The sequence below is a fragment of the Oryzias melastigma genome, linkage group LG17, assembly GCF_002922805.2.
Source record: "Oryzias melastigma strain HK-1 linkage group LG17, ASM292280v2, whole genome shotgun sequence".
Classification (NCBI taxonomy): Eukaryota; Metazoa; Chordata; class Actinopteri; order Beloniformes; family Adrianichthyidae; genus Oryzias; species Oryzias melastigma.
In genome coordinates, this window is record NC_050528.1 from 31,018,821 (window position 1) to 31,040,852 (window position 22,032).

A 22,032-nucleotide genomic window follows, 5' to 3' on the forward strand; every position below is an offset into this window, starting at 1 on the left:
CTCTCTTTGAGTCAAATTTTGCTTTTCTTTCTGTTTATTTGTTGTTTATTTTAAACAACTTAAATGTAAAAAGTATTGATTGGTTTAGTTGCAGAATGTATATTTTATTTTGAATCTGTAATTTTAGGAATCTTATCTAACTGTGAGTCAAATCATTAAATCACCATTGTGTAACTCTGTGAGGATTGATGTTGTTTTAGTTTAGTTTTGAGTTTTTAGATAAAAATATGTTGTGTGACCAGTAAACTGTTGAGGGCTTTCCCCAACTTTGGCTTAGGAAGCTAGGATAGGCTCCAGTATCCTCTGTGATCTCACACAGGTCAGTGGATGGATGGATGGATGGATGAGTCCACTGCCAGGTCTTGTGTTTCATCCTCCTTTTGGTTCCTCTTATTTCAGATTCATCATTGCTCAGTTTTCTCATCTTTGCGTTCACATTTTTCACAACCAGTGAATCTTCTGCATTTGGGTCGTGGTGTTCCTGACAAATCTTAATCAAATCAGTTCACTGAGTTGACTGGACTGCTTCAAATCTTTGTATGGTATCTTTCTTACCTTGACCTACTGATTTGGTGCGCCTCAGAATCAAGCAGAGCAGCTAAACTATCCTCTATCTGGAGTGACAAACCATTCCACGTCACTTTGAGCCTTGACATGCAGATTCCTTCATGGCCGCTGGTGATCATTTATCAGCAGAGGAACAACCCAGACAAGCGCAGGGATTCAAAGAAAACAAGGACAATGAAGACGTGTTTGTGGCCCTCTTTATCTCCGTCGCAGACGCACCCTTCAGGTCTGACAAACAAGTGTCTTCCTGTTGACAGATACCACTTCTCCCATAGTTCTCGCATGCTGGAATGTTGTTACCAACAACAACCATGAAAATCCATTATCCAGCGAAATGTTGACATTCAACAGCCGCTCACAGCATCAGTCAGTGTTGTGTAAACGGACTGTGGTGAGACTTATGATAACCACAAGATTGGACAGTCATAATGACTTATTTTTGCTTTAAAAGAAAAGGAAAATTCAGCAAAAACAAGAAAACCACAACTGAATATTCGCCAGTGTTGCAAAATATTTGCAAGATAGGCAGGAACTAACTAATTAGTTTGAGCTCTGTAATTAAAAAGCCATTGTGAGGAGGGATGGAAGTAGCTGCCCAGGCTTATTAGCCATATGTGCCACAACAAGTCTTGGTGCCTCTTCTTCTTCTGGAAAGATATTAAAAACCAAACAAAACAACATCGAAAACGAAACAATAAAGATTGGTTTTTTACTTTTTAGTTTTAAATTGTAACCAAATTGTTGTTTTCTTTAGAAATTGGAGCTGCTAAAAGAATCAAAAAATGTTCATAGTCTGCTAAACAATTGTTTTCAATGGTCCTCTGCCATCTTAAAAGTAAAAGCTTCATGGAAAATGCTTTCCAGACAAATAATTGTTTGAGCTCCTTTGACATCAGTGGGCACACAAGGTTGCCATGGTTATTATATGTTCTCCATCGAGGATGAAACACAAATGTCAAGATGTGACCATCTTACTACTGGCAATTGACCCTACAAGGCCGCGTAGGCAGAATTTCAATCATGACTGAATTAATGAGAAGAAACAAGCTCTGATTTGTTCAGCTCCGACTGAAAATGTCAACAAAAAGGGAAGTCTTCCACCTGAAGCCGACCACAAAGCCAAATGTGATGCACCTCTCCGGCCTGTGAAGAAATCCCTCTGAAAACAGCTCAATGAAGCGGAACGCTGAGCGTTAAATAAATGACAAAAATATTTAAATATTCATTGCGAGGAAGGCGAGCTGGGGCAAAAGAGAAGACAAAGAATGGACTTTTTCCTTGGCTCACACATCAAAACAGCTTGCCTAAAGGAAATGTGAGTGCTTTATCAAACTGTCCCTTGAAGGGACTCATCAAACATACAGTAGCCTGTGTAAGAAGCTGATAGCCGTCACGCCTCGGGCTGCCGGTATGAATGAACGGCAGATAAGGGCGTGTAGCTCATTAACGCAATTACATTGTTTCATTCTGCCGTCTGCCAACGCTTCACACAGGCAGGATCGAAATCCAGGCGAGATGTGGAAGTTATCCTCACTGAAACGCATGCCACCAAAGAGCATACCTGTATGAGAGGAATACGTATCACCCCGAGTTGGAACTTTGGATTTGTGCGTGCATATTCTTGATTTGTAACTCATACAATACAATATGTGCATAAGTACAAAAATCCAAAAATAGAATTTACACATGCACAACTTAATATTATAACTGCTTGAAACTAAACTAGGGCTGCACGGTGGCGCAGTGGTTAGCGCTCTTGCCTCACAGCGAGAAGGCCCCGGTTCGAATCCCGGCTGGGACCTTTCTGTGTGGAGTTTGCATGTTCTCCCCCTGCATGCGTGGGTTTTCACCGGGGACTCCGGCTTCCTCCCACCGTCCAAAAACATGCTTCATAGGTTAATTGGTGACTCTAAATTGTCCCTAGGTGTGAATGTGAGAGTGAATGTGTGTGATTGAGGCCCTGCGACAGACTGGCGACCTGTCCAGGGTGTACCCCGCCTTCGCCCATCAGTAGCCGGGATAGGCTCCAGCACCCCGCGACCCCGAAAGGGAAGAAGCGGTCAAGAAGATGGATGGATGGATGAAACTAAACTACATGCACACTAAATTACACACACAAATCACTCGTTACGCACACAGAAAACCACATAAACGCACAAATCTGATGTGAGACTCTTTCACATCTCCAAGTCATGTGTAAGTGATGCGTTTAAATACTACAAGAATGCTGGGTCATCAGAGTTTTCTCATCAGTTATTAGTTTGTGAATAATATCTGGTAAAACTTGACACTTTCCCGCCTTCTTAAACAGATATTCCCGACAATTGCCGCGTTTGGTGACCAGAACTCCGTGCATTGACTGTATAAGAGGCACAGGGCGCTCGGCGGCAGAATGTGGCGATTGCAGCGTGAGGCCCTCCTAAACCCCCACGGGGCGGAGAGGCCTGATCAGCCCACCGGTCCGCTCTGATCTGCGGATGTTTAGGAGGGTCCAGCGCCGCCTTCTATCCCTGTGGCTGGCAGCCGCTCGGAAAGAGCCCCGTGTCGGAGGTGCTTTAGGGGGCGGGGCTGCAGAGAGGAAGCAATCACTTCTGAAAAATATTTTTTTTTATTTTCAAAGAGACAATTGTTTTAAAAACGCTTATTTAGACTTATTTGTATTAATTTTTGGGGGGGTATCTGTTCAAGAAAATGGGGAAATGTCAAGTTTCACAGGAAAACTCTGATGACCGAGCATTCTAGCAGCATTTAAACGCGTCACTTAAGGAAGAATATCTGAGACGTAAAGAGTCCTATGTTAGATTTGTGCGTAACTGAGGTTTTGTGTGTGCGTTACAAGTGATTTGTGCGCAATTTTTAAAAATGTACGTGTGTAGTTAGTTTCAAGCTGTTGAAAATTAGTTTTGTGCTTGTGTAAATTGTATGTTTTTTACTTTGTCATTTCTGGACTTATGCACATTATGTTTTATATGAGTTACAAATCAAGAATGACGTACACACAAATCCAAAGTTATGCACAAATCCAGAATTATATACAGAAAAATCCTAATTTCCGCACAAATCAAGAACATGCATGCACAAATTCAAAGTTACACACAAATCAAGAATGCGAACGCACAAATCCAAAGTTATGCAGAAATCAAGAATTATGCACGCACAAATCCTACTTTTGCACAAATCAAGAATATGCATGCACAATCTAAGAACACGCACGCACAAATCAAGAACACATAGGAACAAATCCTAATTTACGCACAAATCAAGAATTACACACGCACAAATCTGTTTGTCAGTTTGTAAAAAGATGGGAGAAAAAAAAACAGAAAGAAAGGGGAGCTGGAACAATCAAAACGACACCCAACAGCACAGTCAGCACGGAGCGCAGAAAGCCGAGCGGGCGCTCCCAGATCCTGTTTGCTTTTGATAGAAAAAGTCATAATGACATTCAAGTACTCACCAGGCTGAGAAATGAAGCAGTGACAGAAGATAGCGGGAGAAAAAGAGGAGTGTGCGTGCACGTGTTTGCTAAAGGACTGGTAAGCGGTTGTAGGTGTTGTGTGAACGTTCAGTCAGACATAAAGCTGGTTGAGCGCCAAGCGTGAGAGCACTGACACCAAAGACTGCTAATAAAGTGTGTGATTAATTTGAGCTGTGTCATTTTCCCAGGGTCCCTCTGACATTCCTTCAGAGAGGGCTGAAGAGCCATTTAATTAGTCAGCACTTTGTGAGTGAAGTGCTTCTGCTCGGGCACCACCTTATGGGAATAAACATATTGAGAAACCGTTCATACCGAGAGCGTGCGGATACAGGATGTGTGAGCGTCATCTGCCTGGCTTCACACTTTTTTTCCCAGAAGTCAACAGTCTGGCTCACGGGAGTGTTTCTGTTTCAGCACACAGAGCTTTCAAAATAAATGGAGATGTTGGGGTTCGTCTTCATCCATAAATATGTAGATGAGCGCGCGCGTTTCCACGCGTCGGAGCGTGTTTGCATCTGCTGACACGCGTGTGCACTCATCTCTGAGGCTCCCCGGTAAAGGCGTACGTGTTGATGTAAAGTCAAGAACCGGCGTGTTCACCCAACACAAAAAAAGCGTGTTTAAGTCTGCGTGAGAGGAAAGACAGGCCGTCGGAGCGTGTGCGCTCGCCGGCGTTCCTCTCAGCCTGCCTGGCAGGGTGTGAGACACCAAAGCAAGGAGAGTGAATCAAAACGAGGTGTGACAGTGTATTTTTAAGGCCTGTGACAGAGTCTGAGCGCAGGGATAAGCAGCTTATAGAAGAAGCATTTTCTTTTCCTCGTAAATCTCATTAATTTTAATTAGCTGTATATTTAGCACCTACACCTGGATTGAGTCTAATTCTGTTTGTATGTGGAGCGACTGCTCAGCAGAGCAGGTGGAGCGATTACACTGCCACAGCTGCCTCGCATTTCCATAATGTCTTGTTTTTGATTGTGTCGCGTGCCGAAGGAGGATATCAGAGGCGAATATGCATGGCCGTCATTTTCCGATCACATGCTCTGCGTAGCACACCGGGCCTCGTCTTTGTAAGTGTTTTTATCATAAAGTCTATTTCCTTGCTTTCTTTTCGTTTTCTCCCCATCATTAGAGACTCCCTGCCCTCCTGCACCCTTACAGTATTTTTACCCCCCTGCTTCTCCCTCCCTCCCTCCTTTCCTTGGTAATCAGCTTATCCTATGTGTGTCCAAGCCTCTGTGTCTGCGTTCCTCCTCTCTTTGTTTCGCATTCATTCAGCAGGGAGATTAGAGATGCCTATTTGGTGCTTTTGTCTTCAACCAGCGCAGCAGGGCTGCCGATGGCCCCCTCCACCGTCGGGTTCCCGTCATACCTCCATAACTGTCCAGAGCAGCGTCTAGAATGAACAACATAACCCTCTCTCTGCTGGCCGGAGTGCGAGGTTAGAGCTTCCACCTGCATCGCGGCCAGTGACTAATTCATGGCCTGACCTTATTTAATGCTTAACCTTTTCCTCTCTGGAGCCCTCTGCACTGGCGGCTCCGGAAAGGATTGGTTATGAAAATGCAGGCGAGGCCGTGTTTTGAAGGTTTCCGAGCTTTTTAAATCTAAACGAAGGAGCTTCTTGGAAGCGCCAGGAGGGCCGTTAGAGTGGTAGAGTTGGAGTGGTAGTCTGTGAGTTCTACTGTTGCAGCAAATCGGGCAAACTAGCGTCTGGGAATTTAGGAAATGGGTCAAAAACTTCCAGTGTTTTATTGCTGCAATTAACACATCTGATAGTTTTATACTCTCTCTGATCAGGTTTTGATCTATTTCAAAGCAGTGCTCTTTTAGTTACGATTATGTCGATTTTAGCCAAAATGTTTAAAAAGTTTTTTTCATTTTCTAGACAGTTTCTGCAGAGCGGAGGGAGTTGTAGGTGGGACTGTTTGCACAGAAGTAAGCTTACACTCATTTCCCATGATCCATTTGTTTTAAGCTAGCAGTGTTTGTTTTTGTTGTTTTGTAAAACAAAAATCATTTATATAACAGAAACAAAACAGTGATATGATAGCTGTTTTGGCTATATTAGACATGTTACCAATTTTTTAGGCTAATTTAGCATTTAGCTAATAGTTTAGCTTTATGCTAGCTGTTTAGGCTATAACAGACATTTTACCATTTTTTAGGCTAATTTGCCATTTAGCTTATAGATTAGCTTTATGCTTAAGGTTTAGGTTATAATAGGCATTTTACCAGTTTTTTAGGCTAATTTGGCATTTAGCTAATATTTTAGCTTTATGCTAGCTGTTTTGGCTATATTAGGCATTTTACCAGTTTTTAAGCTAATTTGGCATTTGGCTAATATTTTAGCTTTATGCTAGCTGTTATGCTGATATTAGACATTTTACCAGCTTTTAAGGTTAATTTTGCATTTAGCTAATATTTTAGCTTGGTATCAGCCTCCGTGCTTTCAGCTATTAGCGTTAGCGATTTCAGCCATCAACCTAAGCCAGGGGGTCAAACATACTGCCCGCAGGCTGCATCCAGCCCTCCACATGGTTTAATCAGGCCCAGCAATGAAGAGATAAAAACATAAGAATGCTGGGGAAAAAAAAGGAAGTTTCTAGCCCATTCCTTTGGTTTATTTAAAGAAATGGCTGTAATGCACAATTCCCCCACTAGGTGAAGCAAAGGAAAAAAAATATCATAACAAGATATCAAGAAAAAAATAGCATTTATTTGCAGGTGCATGTCACGTCTGGGTAAGATGCAGTTTGGTTCCCTGCCAGTCTCACCGCTATAGTAGCTATAAAAATTATCAGGTGTGACGCCACAATTACCAAAATGTCATTGTTGAGTTGTTGTTGTTGTGTTTGGTCAGACATGGAGTGGTCACACCGTCCATCTGTCGCGTGCTACATTTACCTTTTGAATTTGCTGAACTGAAACCTATTTACCGAAACCCACCATGAATTTTTTGCGTAGCTTTTTTCAAACACCTGCGTTTTCATCAATCCCAGTCGTGCCACCTAGATCTGCCAAAAATAAATCAATAAATAACTGGGGCAGACGCTGCAATCACTGCAGTCGCTAGCTGAGCTGAAACACTAGCATTGCTAGCTGAACACTAGCCACCAAGCTAATAAACAACTCTCTCTGACAAAGTGAATCGTAAACTTGATGGACTACAGAACGAAAAGTCGTCCGACTGATAACTGATGGCGCAAGAGCCGCTTTTCTCCTTCAGAATCTACTGGAATTATCAAGTTAACGGTTGAAAAGTTACAGTAAATCATAGAACATAAATACTGGAATTTCTTAAATCCCGTTGAGTATTTCTGTGAGCACCAGACCCCTTATCTTGATTATCCAACTTGTTGCTGCAAAACATCAGTGGATCTTCTTTTATTTATTTATTTATTTTAGCCTGACTGAAGCCTTTAAACTCATATTCCTGGCTTGGTTTTTCCTGATCACATCCCAGACATTGTCCTCATGGTAGATTTGAAGCTGTTCCTCGGTATAAATAAAAGGAAATGGTTGCAGCGGTTTTCCTAAGAGAGATGTGATATGTACTGTGGGTTATAATGAAAGTAAGCACAAAAACAAATAAGGTCTTCCAACAATAAAGGCAGTTATTGGATCCGCAGAGTACTCATCCCGAACACAACCAGCCGAGCAAAAGCAGAGGAAGAAAAACATGCAAACTTGAAGTCAGAGTCACCAGCATCTACAGTGGGTAATAAAGTATAATCTGTGTGTGAATATCTCGTCAGTAAATATGCATCAGAGCCACACGTGTGTATTCTCGCTCCAGCTTTCCTAAAGACGCCACAATTTCCTCTCATTAGTTACTTATTCTCATCCGACGCTTAGCTTCAACAAAACCACTCACATCATCACTTTTGTTGCCTTCCAGCGAGGGCTCCTAAAAGATGACCTTTTCCACTTCAGTGAAAAGTATACTGAGGCTCTGCTGTCATGTCTAATGGTCCTGCACCTGTCATAGTCGTTCATGTTGACAAGCCTTCCTTCCTTCCTAACAGACTCCCCTGCTTTGTAATGGCTGCGTGAAGAATTGGATGTAGTAACAACGCAGCCATTAATGATGATGGAAACGCACACACTAAACGCCTAACATTGTTAAGGCATTCAGATGATACAGGCTGCATTTTAATAGCAGATTATTGGGACTATGAGCCGTTGAGCAGTGGGATGCCGTGTCAATTAGAGGCATAAGGAGCGCACTCGGAGTGAATTTCTATGCCAAAACTTTAATAATGATGCAACAGCTTCAGAGCTGAAACTTCCATCTTGGTACACAATAAAACTTGAGCCTATAAGAGACAAGCGTCGACTCTGCGTCGGTACAGTAATGTGCTGTTGGAATGGCTTCCTTTCAAGTTTAAAGCTGGAACTATCGCTCAGTTTAATCGCCTTCACATCATAATGGTGGTGAAGCTTAAGTGTCAGTGTCTGTTCACAAATTACTATCACTCAGCCGACTTTTACAGTTATGTATCCAGGGAGGGGGTGAAAACCTCTGCAGTTTGCTGGCGATATTTTCAGAACTACTTTAGGCGAAAGCGTCGGAACATGCAGACATATCCTTCTTTAAGATTTATTTTCATGGCCATCAGAGTCAATCGTACCGTTGGTACCAATCTGGAGAAGTGTTCCACTAACACTGGCTCCATTTGTGACCAGGCTCCAAAGGCTCGGTGTGGTGGGGGGTCAGTGATATCCTCAGCAGAAAGAGTTCCCCTGACAGCCTACAGGTGAATTCAAATGGCTGCGGTGTCGGCGATAAGACGTCCCCGCAGACGCACTCCTCTACATGAACTGAAGTGATGGCATCATCAGAAAGGAGCAATAAACAAGAGAAACCTCTGAACTTTCATTGGTGGAGCTCCTGCGCTCGGGGGGGAAACCCTCAGCACTTAAACTCAATCAATACAAAATACTGCACTCTACAGCCGTGCACTCGTGTCCTCCAGCACTCTGAAGCTGGAGTCTCACACAAAAAACACAGAAAGCCGCCAACAAACAGATCCTTTTTACCAGGAAGCCTTTGGTCTGAGCAGCCATGCATCAATGTCAGAACGGCTGATTTTCATCTCAACACCAATCAATTAAAACACCCCACGGAGAATTCCAGCAGATAACGTGTGAAATGAGGTGGCGGCGTGGCGGGGGAGGGACGGGCGGACAGGTAAGGTGAACAAAAAAAAAAAACAGCTAAATGGAGGTCGTACGAGTGAGGGCTGTTTATGGAGAGAAAATAGACTCAATCCCATTTTTGCGTGCATATTCTTGAGTTGTGTTTTCGTATTTTTGAGTTGTGCATGTGTAATTCTTCATTTGTGCATGTGTAATTATTGATTTGTGTGAGCATATTCCTGATTTATGCAAGCATATTCTTGAGTTGTGTTTGCATATTCTTTGTTTTTTGCATATTCTTAATTTGTGCATGTGTAATTATTGATTTGTGTGAGCATAGTCCTGATTTATGCAAGCATATTCTTGAGTTGTGTGTGCATATTCTCTGTTTTTTGCATTTTCTTGATTTTTGTGAACTTAATTCTTGATTTGTGTGAGCATATTCATAATTTGTGCATGCGTAATTCTTTATTTGTGTGTGCATAGTCTTGATTTGTACGTGCATATTCCTTATTTGTGTGTGTATATTCTACATTTGTGTGTACATAATCTAAATTTCGTTGTGCATATTCTTGATTTATAACTCATACAATACATTTTGTGCATAAGTACAAAAATTACTAATTTAAAAAATAGCCTTTACACATGCACAACTTAAAATTACAACTGCTTGAAACTAACTACATACGCGAATCTTTAAAAATTATGCACAAATCGCTTGTTACACACTTACACAAAACTGCATTTACGAACAAATCTGATGTGAGACTCTTCTCACGGCTCAGAGATTTGTGCATAAGTGATGCATTTAAATGCTGCTTGAATGCTGGGTCATCAGAGTTTTCTTTTCAGCCGCTTTGAACTTAGATTGTGAATAATAAATGATGACATTTTCCCACTTTCTCAAACAGATATACCTGATAAATAATATAAAAAAGTTTAAATAAGCATTTTAAACACTCTTCACTAGTCGGTTGAGTCTATTTTCTCTCCATACCTGTTGTCAAAACAAAGAGTTCCAAAGCTGGTGTTTGTGAAATGTTCTTGAATCAATAGAAAAGGTGTGAAGCTCTGTTCTCCGGGTTACTAAATGCACAGGTCACGCTTGTTTTTCCCCATCCAGCTGCTGTTTGGGTCTAAGAGCCCCAGACAGGAAGCGGAGCGTGTAAGCACACGTCAAAACCTCATGAGTCCTTCTCCTCTAAATGGGAGCTGCTGTTATTATATCGGTAGCAGAGGAGATTGATCTCCTGTGATGTAATTGCTCAGTGTTTGAGCTAGCCGGGGTGGATATGAACTTCCTCTGAGAGATAAGTTTTAATGGAGTCGAGTTCGGGCCCTCCTAGAACCTCCAAGACTTCGCTTAATGCCACCTTATTTCTGCTTTATTTAGCCTGAAATGAATTATTAACAAGCGCGCCTCATTGAACTTCCTCTTCCTGTTGCTCCCTCCAGAAGCATTGTTTTTCAGCAGATCTAGATCTATGAGGTTCGCATGGAGACACAGCAATGAGAGTAATGTGTGAAATAAATCATCTCTAGGGTCTTAGTGCTCATGGCGGGTGCTTTGTTGGGTCTTTAATCAATCAGCCACAGAGTCTTAATTAATCAGAGTGATGCACAGGAGAAATGATTGGTTTTCTGCCAGATGGGAATCTGTTGCAAACTAATGCTAGCCAATAAGGGTGCATTCAGTAATCGCAAAACTGATCGGAGCGACAGAACACTCCTGAGGGTGAGAAAGGAGCGAAAGCATGAGACAATGGAAATGGGGAGGATTAGGTTTTAAGACTCAGAGTTAAGACAAGGTGCTCCAAGCTCTCAGCTGATTTTAAATGCTTAATTGGATCTGTGACTGATTATCGTCTTTGTCAATGACTGAAATCTGGGATCTGCGTTCAAAAAGTAGTGCTGCTTTTCTTCTTTTTCTTTGGAAAAACAAACATGCGGCTAATTAACCGGCATGATCAGTATGGGAAGAATTAATTCAGCTCCTCCCAAGATCTTTCTGAAAGTATGTGGAGAAAGATAATGAGTGTGTGGAGAGAGAGGAGCAGCAGATGTCATTAGCTCTCGCCCTTTCGGACAATGCCGATGAGCCACACCAGGTAACTAGGATCGGACGCAAATGGAAGAGCTGCTAAACATCCAACAGTGAGAGTGGAAACCACTAGTTAGGATCCAAATGGAAAAATAGCTTAGGCTTCTTATTAATGTCACAGTGGCTAGGCGCTAATTCCCCCAGGCTCTGTGTACCTCAGCTTGTTAATGAGTCACTGCTTATCAGTCAGCCTTGTTAACAGGGAAAAGCCTCTCATCCAAACCACCAACCGCTATTGTCTGCTAGCTCTGCTGCATATTAGCCAACGTTTTCCACTTCTTGGCACACAGGAAGTCAACAAACAACAGCAGCGCACACAGGAAGTGGGCATTGAGCCAGAAAGAAAGGGGCGGTTCCTGGGGGGAAGAGACCCATTTTGTGGCAGGATCAAGTGAACCGCTGGCATTCCTGCAGAGTCCTCCCGCCTGTAAATCTCAACACGCTAACAATTGGTCCACAGAGCTCCCCTTCTTTAATCCCTAATCATTACTGGCCCCAGCTGGAAGCATCTGGATTCTTTAAATGGTTCCGTATAGCAGAACTTGTGGGGTAAATAAACTATTAGCCATGCCTCTTGCCACAAATGCAAACAACCTACAAGGAACGGCGATCAGGGCAGCAGTGGAGCCAAAGGCCAGGTGGCTGATGGAAGAGCACAACACACGGCTTGCTGTCAGATGAATTCCCCCGCAGACGGACCCTCCACAACAGCCCCCGGGTAACTGGGTCAACGCTGCTGAACCGGGGCACAGCCGACCAATTACATGGCTGATCTGTGCCCTTCAAGAAGCAGTTTCCGTCTGCAGGGGATGCCAGCACATCCAGTCGCAGAGTGGGGCGCGTCGAAAATGGGCAGTTAGGATCAGAAAAGCTAAACCGACGTGCATGACAAAGATATGGGTTGATGGGAAGTCGAGAGTTTTGTCAAAGTTTCCTTTCATTGGATGGTTCATCTCCTTCCACATTGATTTGCTGGGAATCCTTTTTCCTTTCTGATTCATATCGTTGAAATATTTATGCTAGGTGGAGTCTCTTTGCATGGACTTCTCCATTATGATGGCATTATCTGCCTACCCACCTCCCTCCACTCCATCTTACGCTTAACGACTTCAGCGCCGTGTCACAACACTAATCAGAGAGATGGGAGCAGATGGGAGCGATGGGCCGGCGCACTGCGGCTTTCACGCAACATTTCCCTCTGAAAGTTCAACACCAGTGTTTGGACATTACTCAAGTGCTGCATTGCAAACAGGAGTTAAATAAATGTATACATTTGTGTGTGTTTCGATGGAAGAACTTAGTTCCTTCTCCGTCAACAAGAAAATGAGTTTGGCTTTGCAAAAACTCAACATTTTTAAGAAAGCAGGACCAGTTTTGTGTGGTTAGCAAAAGTGGGAGGTGGATTAATAACAGTTTTCAACTTGAACATTTGCATTGCACACTAGTGTGAATGCACACTAGTGTGAATGCTTTTTAAGCTGTTTGCTGAAAACACTCAAGCAATTTAGGCTGCTCTAATTGCTGAAGGAGTTTTCTAAAAATGCAAAAACTATTTGCAAAACGCTAAATTGGCTAAAAGACTTGAAATTTTGTTACGGTAATAAACTATAAAAGACTGTTGACCTAAATTTCTAAAAAGAAAAAAAAAATGTAGTAAGTTTGCTTTAAAATCCCCAATACATGCAAACACATGTAGGGTGTTGCTTAAAAATTATATAAACTCCAAATTAGCCCAAAAAACCTTAGTGATAACAAATCAGCCTAAAAAGATAGCACATTGCTAAAATACTAGCTAAACTCCAAAATAGCCTAAAAATCTTCAGTAAATGCCAATGATTATTAAAAAGGAAAATAAAAATTAGCTTGTTGCTAAAATATTAGGTAAACTCAGAAGTGGCCTAACAGAACACAGTAGATAACAAACTATCCCAAAATGTTGGCATGCTAATAAAGTATTAGCTAAATTACAAATTAGCATAACAAACCTCAGAAAATAACATATCAGCCAAAAACATTAGCATGTTACTAAAAGATTAGCTAAACTCCAAACTGGCATTTAAAAAAAACATCCCATATTAGCCAAAAACGTTAGCATGTTTCTATTAGCTAAATTCCGAACTAGCATTAAATAAAACCTCAGCAGATAACATATTATCCAAAAATGTTAGCATGCTGATAAAATATGAGCTACATTCGAAATTAGCATTAAAGAAAACACAGTAGATGCCATATTAGTAAAACATTAGCATGTTGCTAAATGATTAGCTAAATTCCAAATTGGCATTAAAAAAACCAAGTCGATATACCATATTAGCCAAAAATGTAAGCATTCTGATAAAATATGAGCTACATTCGAAATTAGCATAAAAAACCTCAGTACATACCATATTAGCCAAAAACGTTAGCATGTTGCTAAAATGTTAGCTTAATTCCAAATTAGCATTAAAAAAAAAACCTCAGTACAAACTAAATTAGCCAAAAATGTTAGCACACGTCGCTTTTTTCCATCAGAATCTAGTGGAATTGTGTTGATCGTGCTAATGGTTGAAAAGTTACAGTAAATCAGCGAACATGAGATAAGATAAGAACTCTAATGACAAAAGGACCCACATCTCACAGCGCTGAAACTCTGTCAAGTCAGCACTCCCTCCTTTCCCACTCAATTTCACTCTGACGTGTTTTCTCATCTCTTAAACGCTGTCAGACATCCCAGACTTTCTTACTCTTTCTGACTGACATGATAATGTAAAACAGTGCTTGGTAAAACCATAGCAAGAGTTGGCCATGCATGGCCTGGCCTCCCCCTGAGCACACCTTAATCAAACGCGACACGCTTCTGAATATGAGCCAAAATCATTTTCGGACCCAAATAACGAACCGCCGCCGCCTGGATTTCAATGACGAGCCGCAAGATCAGACTCAGCCATCTGACAGGAGTTTAATATTTCATAGTCAGTCTGTTGGCCCATTCCTCATCTTTACCAGCTCTTAAGGCCTCGCCTGTTTCCATCTGCATTAGTTAAGCTCGCCTTATCCCAGTTTCTGTTTGTTGTTTTCTATTGAGTGACCCATATTTCATGCGTACATTCACAAAACCCTAAGCCAGGGGTGTCAAACTCGATCGACAAGGGGCCGAAATCCAAGTACACTTTTGGTCGTGGGCCGAACACAATAAACATTTATTGAACACTCTCAAACTACATTTTTAAAACTTTAAAACTATAACTTTTTAACATAATTATAAACCAGACATATAGCATTACCTGCGATAATAGTGTGAATGCTGTATGATGAATTTGGCCGCTAAAGATACCAGTGCTGATAGATGATGATGCTGAAGCTGGTAGCCAGCTAAAATATTAGCCAAACGCCAAATTAGCCGAAAAAAATAAAAAAAAAAGTAGGTTAGCCAAAACAGCTAACATGTAGCCGAAAAAAATAGATACACTTCAAAACATCCTAATAAACTGAAAAAGCCTAAATTAGCCAAAAAAGCTAGCGTATGAACATTAGCCTAACTCCAAAACAGCCTAAAAAACAAAACAAACAAACAAAAAATGGCCAAAAAAGCTTGAAATTTTACCTAAAATCCAAAAGCAGCCTAAAAAACTTAAAAAGAAAGGCCTAAACTACCCAAAACACTTAGCATGTAAGATGAAATATTAGCTAAACTGGCTTAAAAAATCTTAGTAAATGAATTAATAGTCCAAAAAGTTAGCAGAAAGCCAATTTTTAAAACTTTAAAACTGTACCTTTTCTAAACATAATTTAGAATAATAACAAAAAGGCAGGAATATTATTCCAGAATAAATCAACGTAAACCTTTAAAAAACTTTCAATATTTTACTCTCCATAAAAATATATTTTGTTTAAATTATACAATCAGAAATGAGCGCAAGATAACATCGGGTCATTAGTAGCAATAAAGTAAAATCATCTGGAGGGCCGAACAGAATTACCTGGAGGGCCGGATTCGGCCCCTGGGCCTTGCCTTTGACACATGTGCAATAAGCAAACCTAATTCAACAGAAAGCTGGACTTAGCCAAAGCAGAGAGACAATTTCAAAGTGTAATAGGGGAGGCTGGTGCATGTGGGCACACATGTGTGTCCATGCATATGATTGCATTGTGCATTTGAGGATGCATTCAGATTTGTTTAATAATGTGGGTGTCCACAAACGAACAAAAAGGGCCCTCTGAGGGTATATATTGAAAATGCAAATCAGGGATGGCCTGTTAGGAGGCGTCTTGCCTGCTAAATCGTCTCACAGTTTCTTTGCCAAAACACTCAGCGCAATTACATTCCAACTGTAATGAGAAAATGGCATCGGGACTCTTCCTAGGTTAATCAATTTTCCATGGATTGAGGGCCAATCATGACACGGCATATTGTCTCTTACACAATTTGTCCTTTAAAGGTTGTTTTTACCGGCAGCCCATCACTTGAGTGTTATGTAATTGGGAAATCACATTGGACATTGGATTCCTGCTCACTTGGTGCACACAGCAGGGATGATAATACAAATCGCTCCTCGTTTCCAATCCTCTCCTGCGATTTGCTTTGGCGCCGGTTGCAGTTTCATCCGAGTGTTGTGTGCTTGTAACTCTGCATGTCTGGGATTATGCTTAGTAACAGTTTGGGGGAAAACAAGAGGATGGGGGTATTTGTCTGGGGTTGCATCGATCTCTAGCACAAACTCAAGTCAGGGATGGGGGGAATGGTATGATCTGCATCCCTGAGGATGGAGAGACATCCTCCTGTGTGTGTGTGTGTGCATCCAAGTCACACAAATTCCTCAAAAACAAAATTCCACTGAGGGTCCGGGAGGTAGCAGTGTCCCATGTGCTTATTAACGCTTCTCTGCTTCTTTTTTCATAAAACATGAAACAACAACAAACGAAGTCTCAAGTCAACAGATAGGGGCACCGGCAGAGACAGAAAGAGGGGGTCAGGGGGGTCAGGGGCCCGGGGAGAGACAGCGAGGTTAGACAGAAGAAACGTGCTCACCATAAGCAATGTTGCTGTGAACCGCAGCTGTGAACAGTACTGTCAATAAGATGACACTCCGTAGCGTGGAAGGGGCTGATGGGAAGGCCATGGTGGGGCACACGGATCCTCCTGCGTCACTGAAGGCTCAGGAGGGCTGAGGAGCTGTGAGGGGTCACCTGCAGGAGAAGTGGAGGAGAGATAAGGAGGAGGAACAGGGAAGAGTCCTCTGACACAGCACGGGGACTCACTGGTCCACTGGTGGTGGAATGAGGGGATGATGGGGGGGAGGGGGGCATCTCTCACCAACTGACTTTAATTAGAAGCTACGTTGGTGCTGAAGCAGAATCACACGGGGAGAAGTACCTGACGCCTGCAAAGATTACGCACGGCACGCGCCGGACCATTCCTAGATAAATATATATATCAGGAGTCTGCGCAGACTCTGCAGACTCTGCAGACTCTGCTGCTGCCGGTGCAACTTGCCGATGGGATGGGCGCGCGCGCAGAGGGCGGGGACGTGGGGCGTGGGTAGGGGGGTGAAGGGTGGAGAACACGCGGGGAGGGCATGCTCATTGTTGCTTCCTGTTGTGTTGAAATGGTAACTCGGGCAAGCATGCCTCCGTGGGAAACATGACGCGCCAAGTTCCCGCAGCCGAGTCCAAACAGGAGCGCGGAGTGGCGGGAAGCCGCTCTCTGCGTCTCTCACGCATGCAGCCCTTCTGCTGCTGGCAGCTCTGAGATTTAGAGACTTCGCTGAAGGTTGGATAGAAGAGGCAGCTGCGCGCTCTGCGAGTTGCGCTGCGTTCCTGTCCCCAAAGCATATTTTCCCCGTCATCCTTTAGAGCCAGAAGAACCGGTTCAGCTCTAACATTAAAGAAACCCGCGCAGTGGGAGTAAATGATGAAGGCACGCAGGGATTATTCCGCTCGTACCCTACTAGAACGGATTACGCGCACACATTAGGAAAGCGCGCGCGCGCACACACATTCCTGGAGACGGGGAAAAGCGTCAGCACTGACAGGTGTCCACTGTCTGCCCCACGGGCTACAGCAAAAGCCCCCTCTAACGCACGCGCGCGCTGGCACAAACTGTGAAGCAGTGCACGGACACGAACCGTTGGATTCCGCGTGCGGGAGTCGGTGTTATTGTCCGCCCTGGTCTCCGGTGAGGTCCCTCCTTTGATGCGCTGCTGCCGCTCGTCCGGAGACTTCTGTTGGTCCGCTTTCATCCACTTTTCCCCCTTTCCCGGTTATCTCCACGCTCCCAAGTCGCGACTCCTGGTTTTCCTGGGCTCTTTACTCTGTGTTTGGTGTGTGCGCGCGTCTTCCCCACAGCCACCGTTCACTGCAGCAAAAACAGACTGTCTGAAAGAGGACAGGGAGGGGAGGGGGGAGGAAGAGGAGGAGGGAGGGAGGGAGCGAGGGAGGGAGGGGATTATAATACGATTTGGCCCGTACCACCGGGATAACAGGGCCAGAGCAGGGGCCTACTGCCTGAGAGCAACACCAAGGAAGATGAGGCCGATAGGAATATCAGCATATCATTTCCCTGTGATGCTCCGCGCTGACCTTATCGCGCGCGCGCTGTGGCGTTGCGTGATCCCTGCAGGATTTGATCCTCACGGTCATTTTTTATCTCCGTGTGATTGGGAGTGACCTGACCTTCTGCGGGCGCATCATTTCCTAAAACGAGCTGTTCTTTTGTCACAGCCCTCGGTGGAGTGGAGTGGGGGGGTTCTTATCATCGCTCTATTCCCAGTTCTTGCAGATAGGCCCCGCTATCTCCCACGAGCTTGATCATTTACAATGTGGTAATTATGCTGGAGTTTGGGGCCTTCCGGGATTCATTTTCAAATATAACGTCTCCATCCTCACGTGCGTAAAGACCGGTGGAACCAGAGGGAGGTCCTTGTAGCTCTGACGTGTCGTGCATCAGGCCTGATGAGAAAATCCAAGGGTGGGAGGGAGGAACGGGGGGTGTTCAACTTGCCAGAGAGGATTAGGGATTAGTTTTTCTGGCGGATTAGGTCTGCGTGTGGGGAGCCATGATGGGGTTAAACGTGGATGGCGGCAGCCGCACGAGAGTCCAATCAGTGGAAGAGGCGGCAAAAAGATGCTGGGGAGGAAAAATCAAAGACGGGAGCCTCGGGAGGGGCTGCTTCAGAAAGCTTTTATTTTCAAGCAAATTTTGAGAAGTCAATGATTCCAATAAACTCCTCGTTTGTTCTTCAACGGATCCCTCTGTGCGTCCTGACTGAGTCATTTCTCTGTTTGTCTCCAAACCAACAGAAACTCAACATCTGGCATCATTAAACACTTGTTATGGGGGCGGGAGAGGCGCCGCTTTCATTGAGTGGACAGCTCCAGGTGCTGAAACGAGCGTCTTTGCCATTGTGAGGCTGCAGTCCTGAGAGCCCGCGAGCGTGCAGCCCGCGCGCGAGCCGGATGAGGAAAAGCAGCCAGGACTGCGCGTCCACCGCCGCAGCCGCAGCAGCGGCTTTTGTTTCTAATCTGCATATGAAAGAATTGACCTTTGAGTTGTAAACCGGATTGAGCGTTTCAGACATTCACCGCGGATTCAGCCGTTTGTGCGCCCGTCATCTGGAGAGCTGCAGTCATTCATTAGGCATTCATTTCCCCGCTTTGATTGTTGACAGAAAACAACCTGAATGTGTCTCTTATTAAACAAAAATTCCGCGCCCACTCTTTCACATCTCTGCCGGGACTCGAACCCGGAGCCTCTGGATTAGAAGTCCAGCGCGCTATTCCATTGCGCCACAGAGACTGAGGCGTTTTTTTCTCCATCAAAACCAGGTTTATAGTGCCCCTCCCCGCTCTGTGCAGCATCCCTCAGCATCAGGACCGCAGCCCTTTGAAAAATAAATTCCCTCCTCCACCGGTAGGGGGTGCTGCCGCTGCGCTTTCACTCTTAATTCTCTTAGAATACCCCCGTCTTTTATCCCCTGCCAGGCAGGAGGTGTCGTGAACATTTCACAATGTCATGGAGGAAAAGTGAAGAAGGTTCTCCATGCTCTTGCGTTTCAGTTTTACTCACATGACTCATGACTCGCAGACTCCAGCAAACTTAAAATATGGGGTTGAGACGTTTGTTGGAGAAAACACACTGTTGCCATTGATCGTTTTATAGAAACCCTCCAGCTGATGAATGAGTGAAGCAGCTTTGCTGAAGCTAACCTCACTAAGCGCACTCGTCACTGTCAGAGGAAGTTTGGCGTGTTTCTGAAGCAGCTGTTTCTGCCCTTGTTCTCTCTGAAAGCGCTCGCTTTAGTACGCCTCATAAGTAGAATTGGATCTGACACAACATCATGACCCGGCATTTATTCTCACTGCAGGACAAAAGCTTTTCAGGTGGAGTGTGAGGCTCCCGCGCGGCTCGGAGGGAGGTAAAGCCTGAGGCAGGCTGCTGGTGGAGAACGAGTTCACACACAGTTTCCGCCGCGGCGCTGCCTCTCCACATTCCAACCCATTTCCTGACGTTAAAAATGCATCCCGACTCAGAGAAGGTAAAAGATGAATAAACAGCACTGTAGGCACACTGCCTCAGAGTACCAGTGATGGAATATTAATGGAGGGGACCAGGGTTTAATGGGTTGGTGTCAAAGCACCGTTTGACAAATTACATAAATAAATAAAAGAAATAAAAAAACTCCAACACGTGACGATCCATTTTCAGTAATAATTAGTATCAAGGGACAGACATCAGTGTTTATGTAAAGCACAACATATTCCTTTATTGAATAATTCAAAGCCTTTGGCCAGAACACAACATTTACAACAGTCCACCTTCATTTCATGCACGACGAGCTCAAATTAAAGCCAGGATGACTGAAGTGATGACGGACAGGCCGATCACGGCGTAGCCGCTGCGGTTCACCTGTGGAAGTCTGAAGCCTTTGCCCAGATCCCAGCACTGAAAGAGAGCGGCAAAGAAGAAGGAAACCTCAAGGTAAACATCTGCAAATGCTCACAGTTCTCTTTCCAATCGAAACCTTGATCTCACCAAGTGACGGATGCCGTTGTAGGTGTGGTAGGATACTGGGAAGGCAATGCCGAACTTGGCCAGCCCGATGAGGTAAGGGCCGACGGATAGCGAATGGATCAGATCCAGGTAATCGGGGTAGCTTCCAGGTAAGAGCAGCGCTGCCGCAGCAAAGGCGGAGATGCCTGAACACAGACAGGAGAGCTGACTCCACAGCTGTGGGTGCAAACCCACAAAGAAGAAGAACGCATGCAAATCCTGTTTGCCTTTATCTTATCGGGAGTCACAAGACTCTACGGGACAGTTGTCGCTGAACACCGAGTTGCTAAGCAACAAACTTCATAAAGTGCCAAAAAATGGCTTCATGTTAAACAACAGGTAAAAGAAAGAAATAGAGTGATGCACTGTGTTCTGCATCCTGATTGGCTGTCATCAGTCAGTCTCCTCTGCTGCTAAAGCTAGCCAGGGTTCCATTAATCTTCATGTGATCAGATCTTTGTTTTTATTCTACAAATCTGGATTGTTTTTCATGGTTTGAACTTTGAGAGTTTAAAAAAAGAGAGAGCTGCAACGATTAGATGACTAAAGTCGACAACTAATATGAGAGTTGATTAGTCATTACTTTATATTATATAGACCCGAAGTGCAGTAAAGTTTTTCTTAATTTATAAAAATTTTTATTAGGGCTGGAAATCGATTTAAAAAGTTAACTAATTAATCGCGAATCTGGAAAAAAAAAAAAAAAATCACGATTTTTCACCTTTTTTTGTTACAGTATTTGCCAGCCACTCATTATCTGCAAATAATCACAATATGAAATCAGAGGCAAAATTGTACATTTTGAACATTAATTTTTAACCCTTCAGAACCCTGGGGCAAAAACTCAGTTTTTGACCACAGTTGAATTTTCTCTATTTTCAATTTGAAAGACTTAATGCTGCTTATTTGGTGTCATTTTAATCAGCACAACCTCTGACACTACCTTTATTTAATCATTTTTCCATCTTGAATTCACACACTAGACATAAAAATCATACAAAAACAGAAAATTCAGTCAGGAAAAATAGGATTCACTTTACTGTGGAAACCCCCAAAAAGTTTAACAAACTGTTTTACAACAAAAGTTGAACGTTTTAGGTGTAATTTTATAAAAACAACAAGAATAAAATTAGTCAACAAACTAATCAACATGATTTTGAATGAAAAGAGGCAAAAGTCACACCAGGCAGCCCAAAAAATAAGAATTTCTCACTGTTGTCTATTTGACATTTTTCCTGGAATTCTTTATTTTTGTTTTATCATAAATATTCTTTATTGTGCTTGTGAAAAATAGTTTTGGGAGAATTTTGATCCAGCTGGATTTCAGGTCGGCTCGACTGCAATGTACACAGGTGGGGGTGTGTCTGTCTATTCTGAACTGCTCGCCTCCCACGACGTCGGTGGGCGGGACTTTCACGGTGAACCGCGGAGTTTCCGCAACTTTTAGACAGTACCAGTGATTGTTATTGTAGAAAATTCATGTCGATCCCCATCCCAAAATAAAATAATGGTTGGTTTTCTCTATGGATTTCTCATAGCAGACAGCTCTGTTTGGCTCCGCCCCCAATAGCAGGAGCACTGCTGCTGCTCAGCATTACAACTGTCAGAGTCATTTTCGTTCTCTGCCTTATTTATTAAAATAAAAGATCGCTTTTGCCCAAAAATGACAAATAAATGCCATATTATCTCTTTCTTTTCATAAAATCTCAATCACAGAAT

General features: G+C 43.4%; 2 protein-coding genes and 1 non-coding gene across 5 annotated transcripts in view; all 3 read right to left on the bottom strand.

Annotated features, from left to right (window-relative positions):
* cadm3 (cell adhesion molecule 3) overlaps window positions 1-17,641 on the bottom strand; it is a gene marked incomplete in the record, with an annotated part of 145,876 nt that extends 128,235 nt beyond the window's left edge. For both annotated transcript variants that reach the window (XM_036216373.1, XM_024279394.2), the window contains 2 exon segments: window positions 16,294-16,451; window positions 17,390-17,641. In XM_036216373.1, the coding sequence (XP_036072266.1) occupies window positions 16,294-16,384 (91 nt within the window).
* A 1,344-nt stretch (window positions 17,642-18,985) lies between these two features.
* On the bottom strand, window positions 18,986-19,059 carry trnar-ucu. Its single transcript has one exon. It is a non-coding gene; the product is annotated as a tRNA-Arg (tRNA).
* Window positions 19,060-20,000: 941 nt separating this feature from the next.
* The window catches only part of sdhc (succinate dehydrogenase complex, subunit C, integral membrane protein), a 6,236-nt gene continuing 4,204 nt past the window's right edge, over window positions 20,001-22,032 (bottom strand). For both annotated transcript variants that reach the window (XM_024279012.2, XM_036216387.1), the window contains exons 6-7: window positions 20,296-20,465; window positions 20,001-20,205 (exon numbers count right to left, since the gene is read on the bottom strand). In XM_024279012.2, coding sequence (XP_024134780.1) covers window positions 20,101-20,205; window positions 20,296-20,465 — 275 coding nt within the window. In that variant the 3' untranslated portion in view covers window positions 20,001-20,100. The remainder of the gene's footprint in view (window positions 20,206-20,295; window positions 20,466-22,032) is intronic.